Consider the following 12,144-nt stretch of genomic DNA (forward strand, 5'->3'; position numbering starts at 1 on the left):
TTTGTAAAATGAACTGTTTTCAATAAAGCATTTTATTATTAATTTGTTATTTAACAATATCTTTTTGAAGCAAAATAGTATGTAATTTTGTTAATGTATTGCATTTTAATTTTATTTTTATTCTGTTTGCTGATAGGTTGTTTGCAAACAATTTGGTAAAATGATGTGGAGCATGTTTTTTTTCCCCAAGTGTGTTTCGCGCTTTATCACACTCACGTGCTTTCAAACAACCTATCAGCAGTAGGATTCAATTAACCTTAGAGGAGAAGGTGCAGGAGGAGAATGGCGTCCCCTGTAAAACAAGCAAAAATACAAGTAAAGGATGATGATACAATTTTTGGCTACATTCATCATGTAAGCGATTGCAAAGTGTCTTCGGTGAAGAGAATCAAACTTTTCAATGCAGTGTTACAGACGAATAGAGAAGATTTTAAAAATATGGCAGTGTTCGCGCCTGAAATGCATACTGCATTTATGCAGGCGGAAAAAAACCGAAGCCCCGTGAAAGTGAAGAATTTCACTAAACGGATTAGTAAGTAGCCTAAAGTTTACATTGATGTTTTTAGTGTGTTTATATTTAAATAAACAGTACTGAACGTGATGTGGTAGTAAAGCTTTCATTAAAATTGTTTTTTAGGACAACCTAGCGTTCTAATAATATTAAACTTTCTTGAAATCTTTAAATCGTTTATGTATAGTAATTAAATTATTTTTTTGTAGGTGCACAAGGTGAAGGCTTCGAAGTCTATTGTGGTAAAGACACCCAGGTGTTTGTAGTGGAAAGGCTGCCATTTTCCTTCAAAGAGCCGCCTGAGAAGGCAGTTGTAAGTATAAACGAAGTGAAGGCAATGGCACCTAAACAACAGGTGAGTTTGTTTTTCGTCTTGAATTAATGTTATTTTTGTGGTATTTTGGTTTTTAAAGTAACACTTTGAATGGTAGTAATTTATTTTAAAATAGGCATTGGATGTTGTTTTGTTTTTTGTGCTCGACATTGTTGGAACGTGTTGTCGTAGTTTATGATATCATATGCAAGTCGTGTAGACGTGTTTATTGAAAAATAAAGATCCGTTAAATAAAGCACAAAAATTAAATAAATGCAACGATTAAAAAAAGTATATGAATATGCCTTTATAGTTTATGATTCTAGGTTTTGTAAATATATTAGTTGATGCAAACAGTATTCTATATTCAAAGTTTGTTGCCTGTATATAGTTATGTAAATGAGATGATGTTGTGGTTGTAAATCAATATATTGCTTGACTCTATTGTTGGCTAAAAAACACTATTTTGTGTAATAGGTAATATGGCACAACCAGATGCAGCTTTATTTTTACTAAAAGTAAAATATAATTTTTTCCATGATAGTACCTATGTTAAAATGATTTGCTTGCCATTTATCAACACTATCCATCCAGCATTTAAAGTTGCTCTAAGCGATGTCACGCGTTTTAGGCCAAAATATTTTTTGTCACATACAGCAACTCACTATCTGCTAGCTGCCTGTCCTCTGAACACAGTGTAAAAAAAAACGCGGTCTCTGTAGTTGCCACAAGCTCCAAAAACGGCAACAAAAACAAACTGGTGCAGCCTGGGGCCCGTTCTTCGTACGTCGCTTATTACATCCGAGATCAAATGACACATCCAAGATGATATCATCGTGCTAATCATGATCCGGCTAATTGGGTTCTTCGAACACACCTGTTGTGTATGATTAGTATCGCTGGATTGAGTTATCTGAGATAATTGCGCGTTCATGTGTTGGCTTAAAAGGGGATATGTATCGATAGTAGAAACGTTGATCAGCAATGCAGCGATTGGCTGGAGTCAAGACGGCAACGTAATGACATCATAGAATGAGAAAAGACACCTGACGAAAAACTTGACGAATTTCTAGACATTTATAAGGAAACAGCCAAGCGAATAAATGACAGAAGAACGACATAAATGTTAGATAAATGAAATGTGCACTATTTTTTTTTTTTTTTTTTTTTTTTACATGATTACCCAATTATTTAGGCTATATTCACAATTACTATTATTTGTACATCCAATTTTTTATTTCAATGTTGTAATTAGCAACTAATTTACCTTTGAAGCATATTTGACAGCATTAATTAAAGTTTCAAGATCAAGTTATCTGCATCTCCTGCGCTTCATCAAGCCACTCCCATAATATATGTTGCGGTTCAAATGCACAAATGCATGTATGGCATAGACATCTGTACATCATGTGTGTAAAACTCCAATAAAAAATATTACGTAATTATTCCCTCACGAATGAATCTCTCACAGAGTAAAACTGTCGGTGTCTATATTATGACACTACACGGCATTATAGTGTTATTTGCAAATTTATTTTTAAATCATTATTATTGTCCCTGGTTTACATTAGGGTACTCTTGTGGGAAAGTAGCAGAGGCTGGGACAGACTTTAAACATCACCTCCTCTTAAAAAGATGCAATCTAATCCTGTTTACATGAAATAAGCCTGCTCCCGAGCAGGTTTGAGCTTACGGACCTGTTGCTATGACAGCAAGTCTAGGATGAGCTTCGAAGAACCAAACGATCCAAGATCATGCCAAATCGTCAACAATCAAATCCAGCTAACTGAGTTAGCGACGTACGAAGAACGGGCCCCAGGACCACAAAACATAATAAACATGCTCCAGACAATAATTGACAAGAATAATTTCAAAATGCATATTGCAGGTTAAACATTTTTTTTTTAGATGAATATATAACCTTGTACAAAAATACCATATAAAAAGGTACTGCAGGGTTTAAAAATGTTTTGCAGGACATAAGAGCATTCATTTAGTAGATAAAGTGACGGGCTCTGTAAACGCTTTTTTTTTTTTTTTTTTTTTTTTTTTTTTTTTTTTTCTCTGCGTCTCGTCATATTACGTCACTAAAGGGAGTCGTTCACCGAGTTTTGTGTTGACTAAGTGCAGAGTAGGTTGGTATTCTCTGACAGCGGTCATGAATCAGCGTGTTTTTGGTACTTTTTGTATTCTATTTATCATCGTCATGGTAAATTATTGTGTTTGTGGAGGTTTCACAAACTCCAGACTGTCAGGACATCGAGTCCAGAAGTTTAATAACAAGAAAAAGGACGCTGCTATCTTCCGTGCCGGGGTGTGTTTTGTGCAGGTGAGGAGAAGGGACTTCACTTCTGCATCTGCGTCGAAAAATGCGTCCATTATAGACTGGAGGATTTTCATCCCGGCGATATGGTGGAGTTCAACATTGAAATAGTACTGTAAATAATGATATTAAATGTATAAACTTATACATGTGATGCTTCTTGACCGTTTTTACTTGAATCAATTTCAACACTGATGAATACAAATTATGTACACATGCATACAGTCTCACACTTACACAAAACAATTTTGAATTATGTGCTGGTAATGTACTCAAATTTCATTCATGCCATATATATACTGTGAACATGTGTATATATATATACATTCAAGTTTACACAACTACATAAATATGGTGTCTTATACATCCTCACACTATCAGTGATCAGTACGGAATAAACTTATATTTTGGGATAACATTACATGAAACACATACAGTAACATGTTCGGCTGCCGGCGGGAGACATGATCACGTATTCGTAAGAGATGCAGCTCGAAGATCACGTGAAAAGTGCACCGTAAGTCTTGTGTGTGTTTTTTTTTTTTTTTTTTTTTTTTTTACATGCGATAATTAACGTTACCAAATCAGTCATGATGAGAAACCTTTATATCACGTAATGTTAGTGTGGACGGATATTAAGGAAGTTTATTCGTTTTTGATATTAGTAATCAATAACGCTATTCCTAGATGGCCAATAGCTTTGCTTTTGCTTGATTGATAATAATTTGTACAATATTGTAATCTGAAAACAGTTACATATCATTTGCTAACGTTTAAGCTAACACTGTCTGTCCTGTTCTCCACTGCTTCTCCTCGCACAACAGCTCAAATTGTCTCTTTTGAGTGTTGTTCTGTCTAATTTGGGCCTGTCTCTGCTCTTGACCACATAGCAGGCTAACTTTATGGCTGTGGTTTGTTGTAAGAGTATGAATAAACATTTCCAATTTCCTCAGCGTCCGAACTGTCATTGCGATCCGTTGTTTTTCCATTGTTTATATTGATCGTGCTCCCTTCAGTTACATCACTTTTGATTTGGTATTTTTCAGATGCGGAAGTAAAATTTTCTCACAAAAAACGACTCCAGAAGCTTAAATAGCGTATTTATACGTGTTTTTTTTTTTCAAGAAAATCTATTTAATACATTATTTTTCTATACATTGAATTACTATAGCTCTAACCTGCACTATGCCCTTTAAATACACGTTCATGATTGTTTCAGGAAGTATGGAGAGGAGGAGGAGGAGGAGGAGGAGGAGGAGGAGGAGGAGGAGGAGGAGGAGGAGGGAGGGAGGGAGGGAGGGAGGGTTTAGCTAGTCTCTGTTTTGTTTGACAACACTTTGAATGTCAACAGGAAGTTTATACACCAAGGATTGCTTAGAGGACTTTTAATATATTCTTAAATTGATCTATCTTATTGCGGTGAGTAACAGTGTATCACAGCAGCTGTTCAGCAAATACATAGAGTAACGTTATAATCATTTTTAACACACTTAATCGTATTTAATATGATTGACAGAGCTGTGTTAACTCATACTCATGGCCATAAAAGTAGAAGTGTTGCTGGTGACTGTTATAATAAAACTTCTGCTGCTTGTGAGGCGTTTGTTGTACAGTTGTTTAAGTGGTTTGTTCAGCTCCCATATCTCTCGGTACTGTTCTTTTTCATACTGTAGTAATGTTAGTAATCACATGTATGAATGTGATTTTTTTTTTTTTTTTCCCTGAGTCAAATGGCAATTGTTTTGTAGAAACTAAAACTTGGTGTCATGAAGATATTCCTTTGTCTGCTAGAGGTTTCTAAAAGCTTATTCAAACAATCATTACATATTTTACCTTTTAATTTGAAGAAAGGTATTGTTTGTGGGTTGTGTACTTTTTATTGGATATGTAATAGTGATTGAAATGCATCTAGTGAAGGCATGGTAATATCATATTTATATAGTAGTAGTGTTTTTTTTAAAGATGGACTTATGTTATGTGAAGTTGTTATTTGTGACTTCAAAAGGTAAAAAATTTGCACAGTTAAATGAAGTTAGCTTAAGATTTTCAGGTTTGATTTAAAGGGCATATTGCAGGTTATAGCTTTAGTGATTCAATGTGTAGAAAAATAATGTATGAAATAGATTTTCATGAAAAAACACGCGTAAATACGCTACATGGGCTTCTGGAGTCGTTTTTTGTGAGAGAATTTTACTTCCGCATCTGAAAAATGCCAAATCGGACGTGACGTCACTGAAGGGAACGCGATCAATATAAACTATAGGAAAACAATGGATCGCAATGACAGTACGGATGCTGAGGAAATTGTAAATGCTTATTTATACTCGTATAACTAATCACAGGCATACAATTAGCCTGCTATGTGGTCAAGAGAGCAGGGACAGGGCAGAATTAGACAGAATAATGGTCAAAAGAGACAAATTGAGCTGTGTGAGGAGAAGCAGTGGAGAACAGGACAGAGACCGGTGTTAGCTTATAGATATAACGTAGCCTAACGTTAACGACATGTGCTCAGATCACAATATTGTACAGATTATTATCATGAATCAGGCAATAGCAAAGCTATTGGTCATCTAGGAGTAGGCCTAACTGATTACTAATAACAGAAACGAATAAACTTTGATCAAGCGTATGTCGTTAATATCTGTCCACAATAACGTTACGTGATATAGCCGTTTCTCATCACGACTGATTTGGTAGTTAGCAAATGTAATAATCAAACACAAAACTTAAAATGTGCACCGTAAGTCTTCATCGAGCTGCATCTCTGACGGATCCGTGATCATGTCTCCCGCCGGCGGCCAAACATATAGTGTTAACTTACTGTATGTGTTTCATGTTATCCTTTATTCATTAATTCTGTGTTATGAGTTTATTCCGTGCCCATTCACTGATTGTGTGAGGATGTATGATGCCGTGATTATGTAGTTGTGTGAACTTGAATGTATATATAAGTTTACATACATGGCATGCATGAAATTGGAGTATTTCATTACCAGCACATCATTCAAAACTGTTTTGTGTGAGTGTGAGACTGTATGTGTACATAATTTGTATTCATCAGTGTTGAAATTGATTCAAGTAAAAACGGTGAAGAAGCATAGCGTGTGTAAGTTTATTCATTTAATATAATCATTTACAGAAGTATTACAATGTTGAACTCCATCATATCGCCAGGATGATAATCCTCCAGTCTAAAATGAACGTGTTTTTCGACACAGATGCAGAAGTGAAGTCCCGTCTCTTCACCTGCACAAAACACACCCCAGCACGGAAGATAGCAGTGTCCTTTTTCTTGTTATTAAACCTCTGTACTCGATGTCCTGACAGGCTGAAGTTTGTGCAACCTCCACAAACACAATAATTTACCATTACGATGATAAATAGAATACAAAAACTACCGAAAACACACTGATTCACGGCCGCTGTTGCTAAATACCAATATATTCTGCACTGAATCAACACAGAGCTCTGCGAACATCTCCCTGTAGTGACGTAAAATGACGCTACGCTGAAAAAAAAGCGGTTTTTACAGAGACCGTCACTTTATCTACTAAATTAATGCCCTTATGTCTCGCAAAACATTTTTAAACCCTGCAGTACCTTTTTATATGGTATTTTTGTACAAGGTTATATATTCATGTTAAAAAATGTTAAACCTGCAATATGTACTTTAAGAAATTACTATGAAGGTAGTTAAATGTAGTATGGTAAAATGTAGCTTATATGTAAGGAATTGGTGTAAATTTATTACAGTGGAATTTAATGTATAATGTACATTGTAGAAGCATATAGTTATGTGGTAAAGTGTTATTTAAAGACAATTTAGTTTGTGTACAGTGCTATTTATACATGTTTAAAGCTTGTACATTTTGTTTGTAGATTGTAAATATGTGAATTGAATTATAACATTTTGTTAGTTGTATGAATATAAGAGAAAGTGTTGTAGTAAAATTAATTGGATCATATATTTTTTTTGTATTGCATATTTTTGGTGTTTTAATGTGTTTATCAGATTCTGAGAAGTTTTATTCATTCTTGTTTTATTCTTTCTTTCTTTCTTTCTTTCTTTTCTCTTCTTTCTTTTTCTTTCTTTCTTTTTCTTTTTCTTTTCTTTTTCTCTTTCTTTCTTTCTTTCTTTCTTTCTTTCTCTTTCTTTCTTTCTCTCTTTCTCTTTCTTTCTCTCTCTCTCTTTCTCTCTTTCTTTCTCTCTCTCTCTTTCTCTTTGTTTCTCTCTCTTTCTTTCTTTCTTTCTTTCTCTCTTTCTCTTTCTTTCTCTTTCTTTCTTTCTTTCTTTGTTTCTCTTTGTTTCTTTTTTTCTTTGTTTCTCTTTCTTTGTTTTTTTCTTTCTTTCTCTTCTTTTTTTGTTTCTTTCTTTTATTTCTTTATTTCTTTCTTTGTTTCTCTGTCTTTCTTTGTTTCTCTGTCTTTCTTTGTTTCTCTGTCTTTCTTTGTTTCTCTGTCTTTCTTTCTTTCTTTCTTTCTTTCATTAAATAGGTACGTGCTGTTGTGGGCCGTGTGGTTCATGTAAGTGATGTCACAGAAACTGTTGAATGCAGGGGCACATGTATGGAGACACAGGCCTGTTACATTGAGGATTCTGGTGGAAACATCAAGCTTCAGCTCTGGGATAAACTGATTGGGAGGGTTGTTGTCGGGCAAACCTACAAGTGGTCGAATCTTAGCACCAGGATGTTTGGTGGCAAACTGTATGTGACAACCACACGCCACAGCGAAATTGAATTAATGGATCCTTTGCCTGGCTTGAAAAAGGAAATCGACTTCCATATTGACGAAGGTGAGGTAAAAATAAGTGAGGGCAAGATCACGTCTGTCGAGGTTGTGGTGTCCAGACGCTGTTGCAGATGTCAAGCATGGCAAGAGGAGTTTGAGGCGAAGGCCAAATTTCATAGATGTGTACGTTGCAAAAGATTGCAAATTTTGCAGATGTATGAATCTACAGTCAGTGCTTCTCTGACACTATCTGGAAAAGCTGAGGAAGAATTGATGGTGCCAAATACAGTTGTCAAAAGGTATGATTTGTATATGTATGTTATTGTAATTATAATTGTGTAGTGTTTTGATACTGTCATAATTTACATGTACATAGGAAAAAAAAAGTGTGCTGTATGCCCAGTGTGTGTTAGGGAGTTTAACATAAAAACATCCAAAAAGTTTGGTGTTCTGAGACTGTTCAGCAGTGAATAGATTTTCAAATTTCTTGCTACTTCATTGCCAAGTACATTGATATTAGGTTAAATAAGAATTTATTTATTTTGTTGTATGAAGAAATAGTACTTTCATTTTTATAAATGGAAAGATGAGTTTTATTAGGTTGTGCACAAAGGTAATTTCAACCTCAAATCAATAGGTTTAGAAAGACTGCTAGATTTAAGCATGTGAAGTACAAAATCATTATTTTAACCATTAGTGTGGTACTATTTAAGTTATTTGTTTCACTGAGGAATCACTTTAACTTAAATTCACAAAGTTTATAAATTTTATTTTTTATAGTAAACACTTTAACAAGGGTTTTTAGTTTTTTTTTTTTTTTTTTTTTTTTTTTTGTAAAAATGTACATGCAGTAATGTATTTTCTAATTAGAGTTTAAGATTGAAATTAGAACTATTAAAATGCAACATTTATTAAATATGTAAATTTAGATTTTGGAGGGTTTAATAGGTAAATTTGTCTGAAGTATAAAATTTTAGTAATCTTTTTATAATGTAAAGAAACTTTTATAAAACACTATTTTGTCTAACTAATATAGCATAATCAGATGCAGCTTTATTTTTTCTAATAGTAATATAGAAGTTTGTCCATAATAGTATGTTAAAATGAATTGCATGCCATTTATCAATGGGAGTTTGTATAGTTGTATAGTACTTATTTTATGATCATTAATCAATAATTAAAGTGATTGCTAAATTATAATAAAAGAGAATTGTTTGTCATGCTGTAGTATGAATTTTGTTAAATTTTAAATTTGGAATATAAAAGTAGTGGTATTTTATATGTAATTGTTGTACAATTAGTAGTTAATATGCAAGTAATAAATTATAAATTAGTGGAAAGGCTGAACATTTTAGATAAAAATATTTTAAGAGATTATAAATGTATGTAGTTAAATTATGATGTATGCAAAGTCAAGTAGTGGGTTAGTGCAGTAGGGTAATTGTAATGTATTTTTTGCAAGTTTTAGCTTCAGAGAAAAATGCTATTGTCAAATAGGAAATGTTTTTGTTATAATAATCAAGGTTAATCTTATCTATGTGTAGTTGTAGTGATATGTATTGATGTTTGCTACTAGGTTATAATAAAATGTTAAGTGTTTTGTACAGAAATTTTTATATTGTATATTTTATATTTGAAAACTAAGGGTTTTTTTTAATTCAATAATGGTTATGGGTCTTCATTCATGTAAATAGTAATATATGTAAGTAAAGAGTTTGGTATGTAAAGGAAATGAGTTTGAGTTTAATTGGAATGAAGAGATTTATTTTAAAGTACTATTATCATTTTTATGGGTTTTTTTTGTTTTTGTTTTTTTAGTTTGGCAGTCATAATTGTAAATTATAACAATATTGCATATGCAAATATTGCAATGCAAGTACATAGGGTTAATGAATGTAATGATCAATTTGATTAGCTGGTATTGAGATGATGGTTAAAATTCTAATTACAGTTTATGAAAGAATTTAAATGGTAGTTTTGGTTTTATGTGTAGGTGTAAAATGTTTTTTGCAAATTTCTATTTTTTTTATATAAAATATACACATTAGTATATGAACTTAATGTGATATTTTTGGTTTATTCAGATATTTGGAGAAGGAAAACCTTTTTCATCTTCTAGATGAGGCACAAGACTTTGAAGAACATCTAATGACAGAAACACTGTTTAGAATTTCCGTCCAGAATAATGCTGTCATTAAGATGGAAAAAGTACCTGAAAGACGTGTGATGGAAGACATGCAGCCAGATGCAGAACAGAACCAAATGGAGGATGTACAGGAGGTTTCTATGGAGGGTGTTGATGTTGAATCTCAACAGGGTGTAAGCATAGGTAAGTATTGAATATATAGTATATTTTGTTTAAATTCATTGTTTGAGAACTGTAGTTTAGTACAAATTAGGGGTGACCTGGAATAGTTGACGATTTAATGTTGAGATAGGAGGAGCCTGATTTGACTATCAATCTCACAGTCGAATCTTTGTAGGGGTGTTATGAAATGAGAGATGCTCTATATCTAATTTTACATAGATGTACTGGTTTTCTCCCAATAGGTTTATATACAGTCTATTATGTTAATGATGTAAATAAAAATGTGAAAAGAAAGAAGCTTTTAATATTTTCAATGTGTGTGAATAAATCCAACCACCTCTGACCGATTTAAGTTTCACTTATGATCTGTGACCAACAGAGGATCTTCATTGTGGCAGGGATTAAATCTTTAAGAATGTCTGGGATAAGAAAATGTAAAGTGTAGAATTGGATGCACTTTGAAATGGTAAAAGATTATCCAAAAAACGTATGATGCAAGTTGTGCCAACAGCTCTTGTCCTATAACTCAACAATGATAAATACTGTGGTGTGCCTCTGCCGGCTAACGTTAATGAGCTGACTATAGCGCGCTATTTGAAAGGACCTAAACGGACACAGGCAGGTCGTGTGAAAGAATGGATTTCTGTCTTTCGATCAGGTAGGGTATGAGTGATTTCAAAATATTCTGCCGGTTTTAATTTGATTTTTGGATGCTGTGATTGTTTAGCTAAAAATACTGCTACTGCAGTATGGCGTTTGTTTCTGAAGTTAAAAAGTTGACAATTATGGCTATAGCCTACTTTTGTTATTTTAATCATTTTGTTATTTCTTTTTTTTTTATTTTTTTTTTTATTGATCACTCTGGGTTATCTAATGTTACTATTTGTGGCTTGTGTTTTGAATACATGTTCCCCTGCTCTTCAGGCATTTTGCAGTTGTGATTATGAGTAAAAAAATGTTTAATTAGGTTATTTTAATGTATTAGTATGTAGGGCTGCAACTAATGATTATTTCAATAATCGATTAATCCGTCGACTATTTTTATGATTAATTGATGAATCGGAGGGAAAAAAACATTAATTTCCAAACTTTTATTCAAAAACAGAATTAAATAATAAGAACTAGGGATGTCCAGATCTGATCACATGATCGGAAATCGGGCCCAATCATGTGGTTTTAGACTCGATCGGAATCGGACGTTACCTCCCGATCAGGACTCTGATATATTTGTATATATATATTCTCATTATTTTTAACACATCTAGTGATGCGGTGGCACAGAGTTAGGCCTATTTCACACTGCAAGTGTAAGCGGAGCGTGAGTAGCGCATATTTTATTCAGCGTGCATGTCAACCAACGGATGCATTCACACAGGCAGCAGGAGCAGCTCGAGCGTCAGGCAGGAGCGTCGCGTAAGCAGTAGGACTGCGATTGTCTTGGCACCGAGTCTATCCCTGTGTCTCAATCAGCTCCCTAGCTTCCTAGGTCGTGAATCAGTATATAATGAAAGTGAATGTGGCTGATACCCTGATCAGTGCCCTGACTACTGAACTAGGGAGCTGATTGAGACACATGCTGCGCTGCTGACACGTAATTAAAATGAAAGCACACTTTTGATGGACAAAATAAATATAATTTCACACAAAAAGTGTTCAAAATGCACACAATACACATGTCTAATGTGTTTTAACAAGAAAATTAAGAATCAAAAATAATAATAGAAGATTTACCCATTTAAACTTGTTTTTTATTATTCAGTTTGGGTTAAAGTATGGTGTATTATAAAAACTAAAGTAAACTAGCCAGAAAATATGATATATATAAACATTATTTTAGTTATTACAGACTGCAGCATACCCAAATCAAACCAAATATATTTGTTTTTATATTAGCCTTTTTTATATTTACTGTTGCACTAAAGTGAAGTGAAGCATTTTTGTTTTTTATTACTTGA

At 33.5% G+C, this 12,144-nt stretch overlaps 1 protein-coding gene across 1 annotated transcript in view; it reads left to right on the plus strand.

Moving 5' to 3' along the window:
- Nucleotides 1–222: 222 nt before the first annotated feature.
- Nucleotides 223–12,144, plus strand: part of LOC125266701 — an 18,240-nt gene continuing 6,318 nt past the window's right edge. Inside the window, exons 1-4 of the mRNA XM_048187616.1 lie at nucleotides 223–532; nucleotides 721–866; nucleotides 7,645–8,180; nucleotides 9,966–10,210. Coding sequence (XP_048043573.1) covers nucleotides 283–532; nucleotides 721–866; nucleotides 7,645–8,180; nucleotides 9,966–10,210 — 1,177 coding nt within the window. The 5' untranslated portion in view covers nucleotides 223–282. The remainder of the gene's footprint in view (nucleotides 533–720; nucleotides 867–7,644; nucleotides 8,181–9,965; nucleotides 10,211–12,144) is intronic.

Source organism: Megalobrama amblycephala, linkage group LG4, assembly GCF_018812025.1.
Source record: "Megalobrama amblycephala isolate DHTTF-2021 linkage group LG4, ASM1881202v1, whole genome shotgun sequence".
Taxonomy (NCBI): domain Eukaryota; kingdom Metazoa; phylum Chordata; class Actinopteri; order Cypriniformes; family Xenocyprididae; genus Megalobrama; species Megalobrama amblycephala.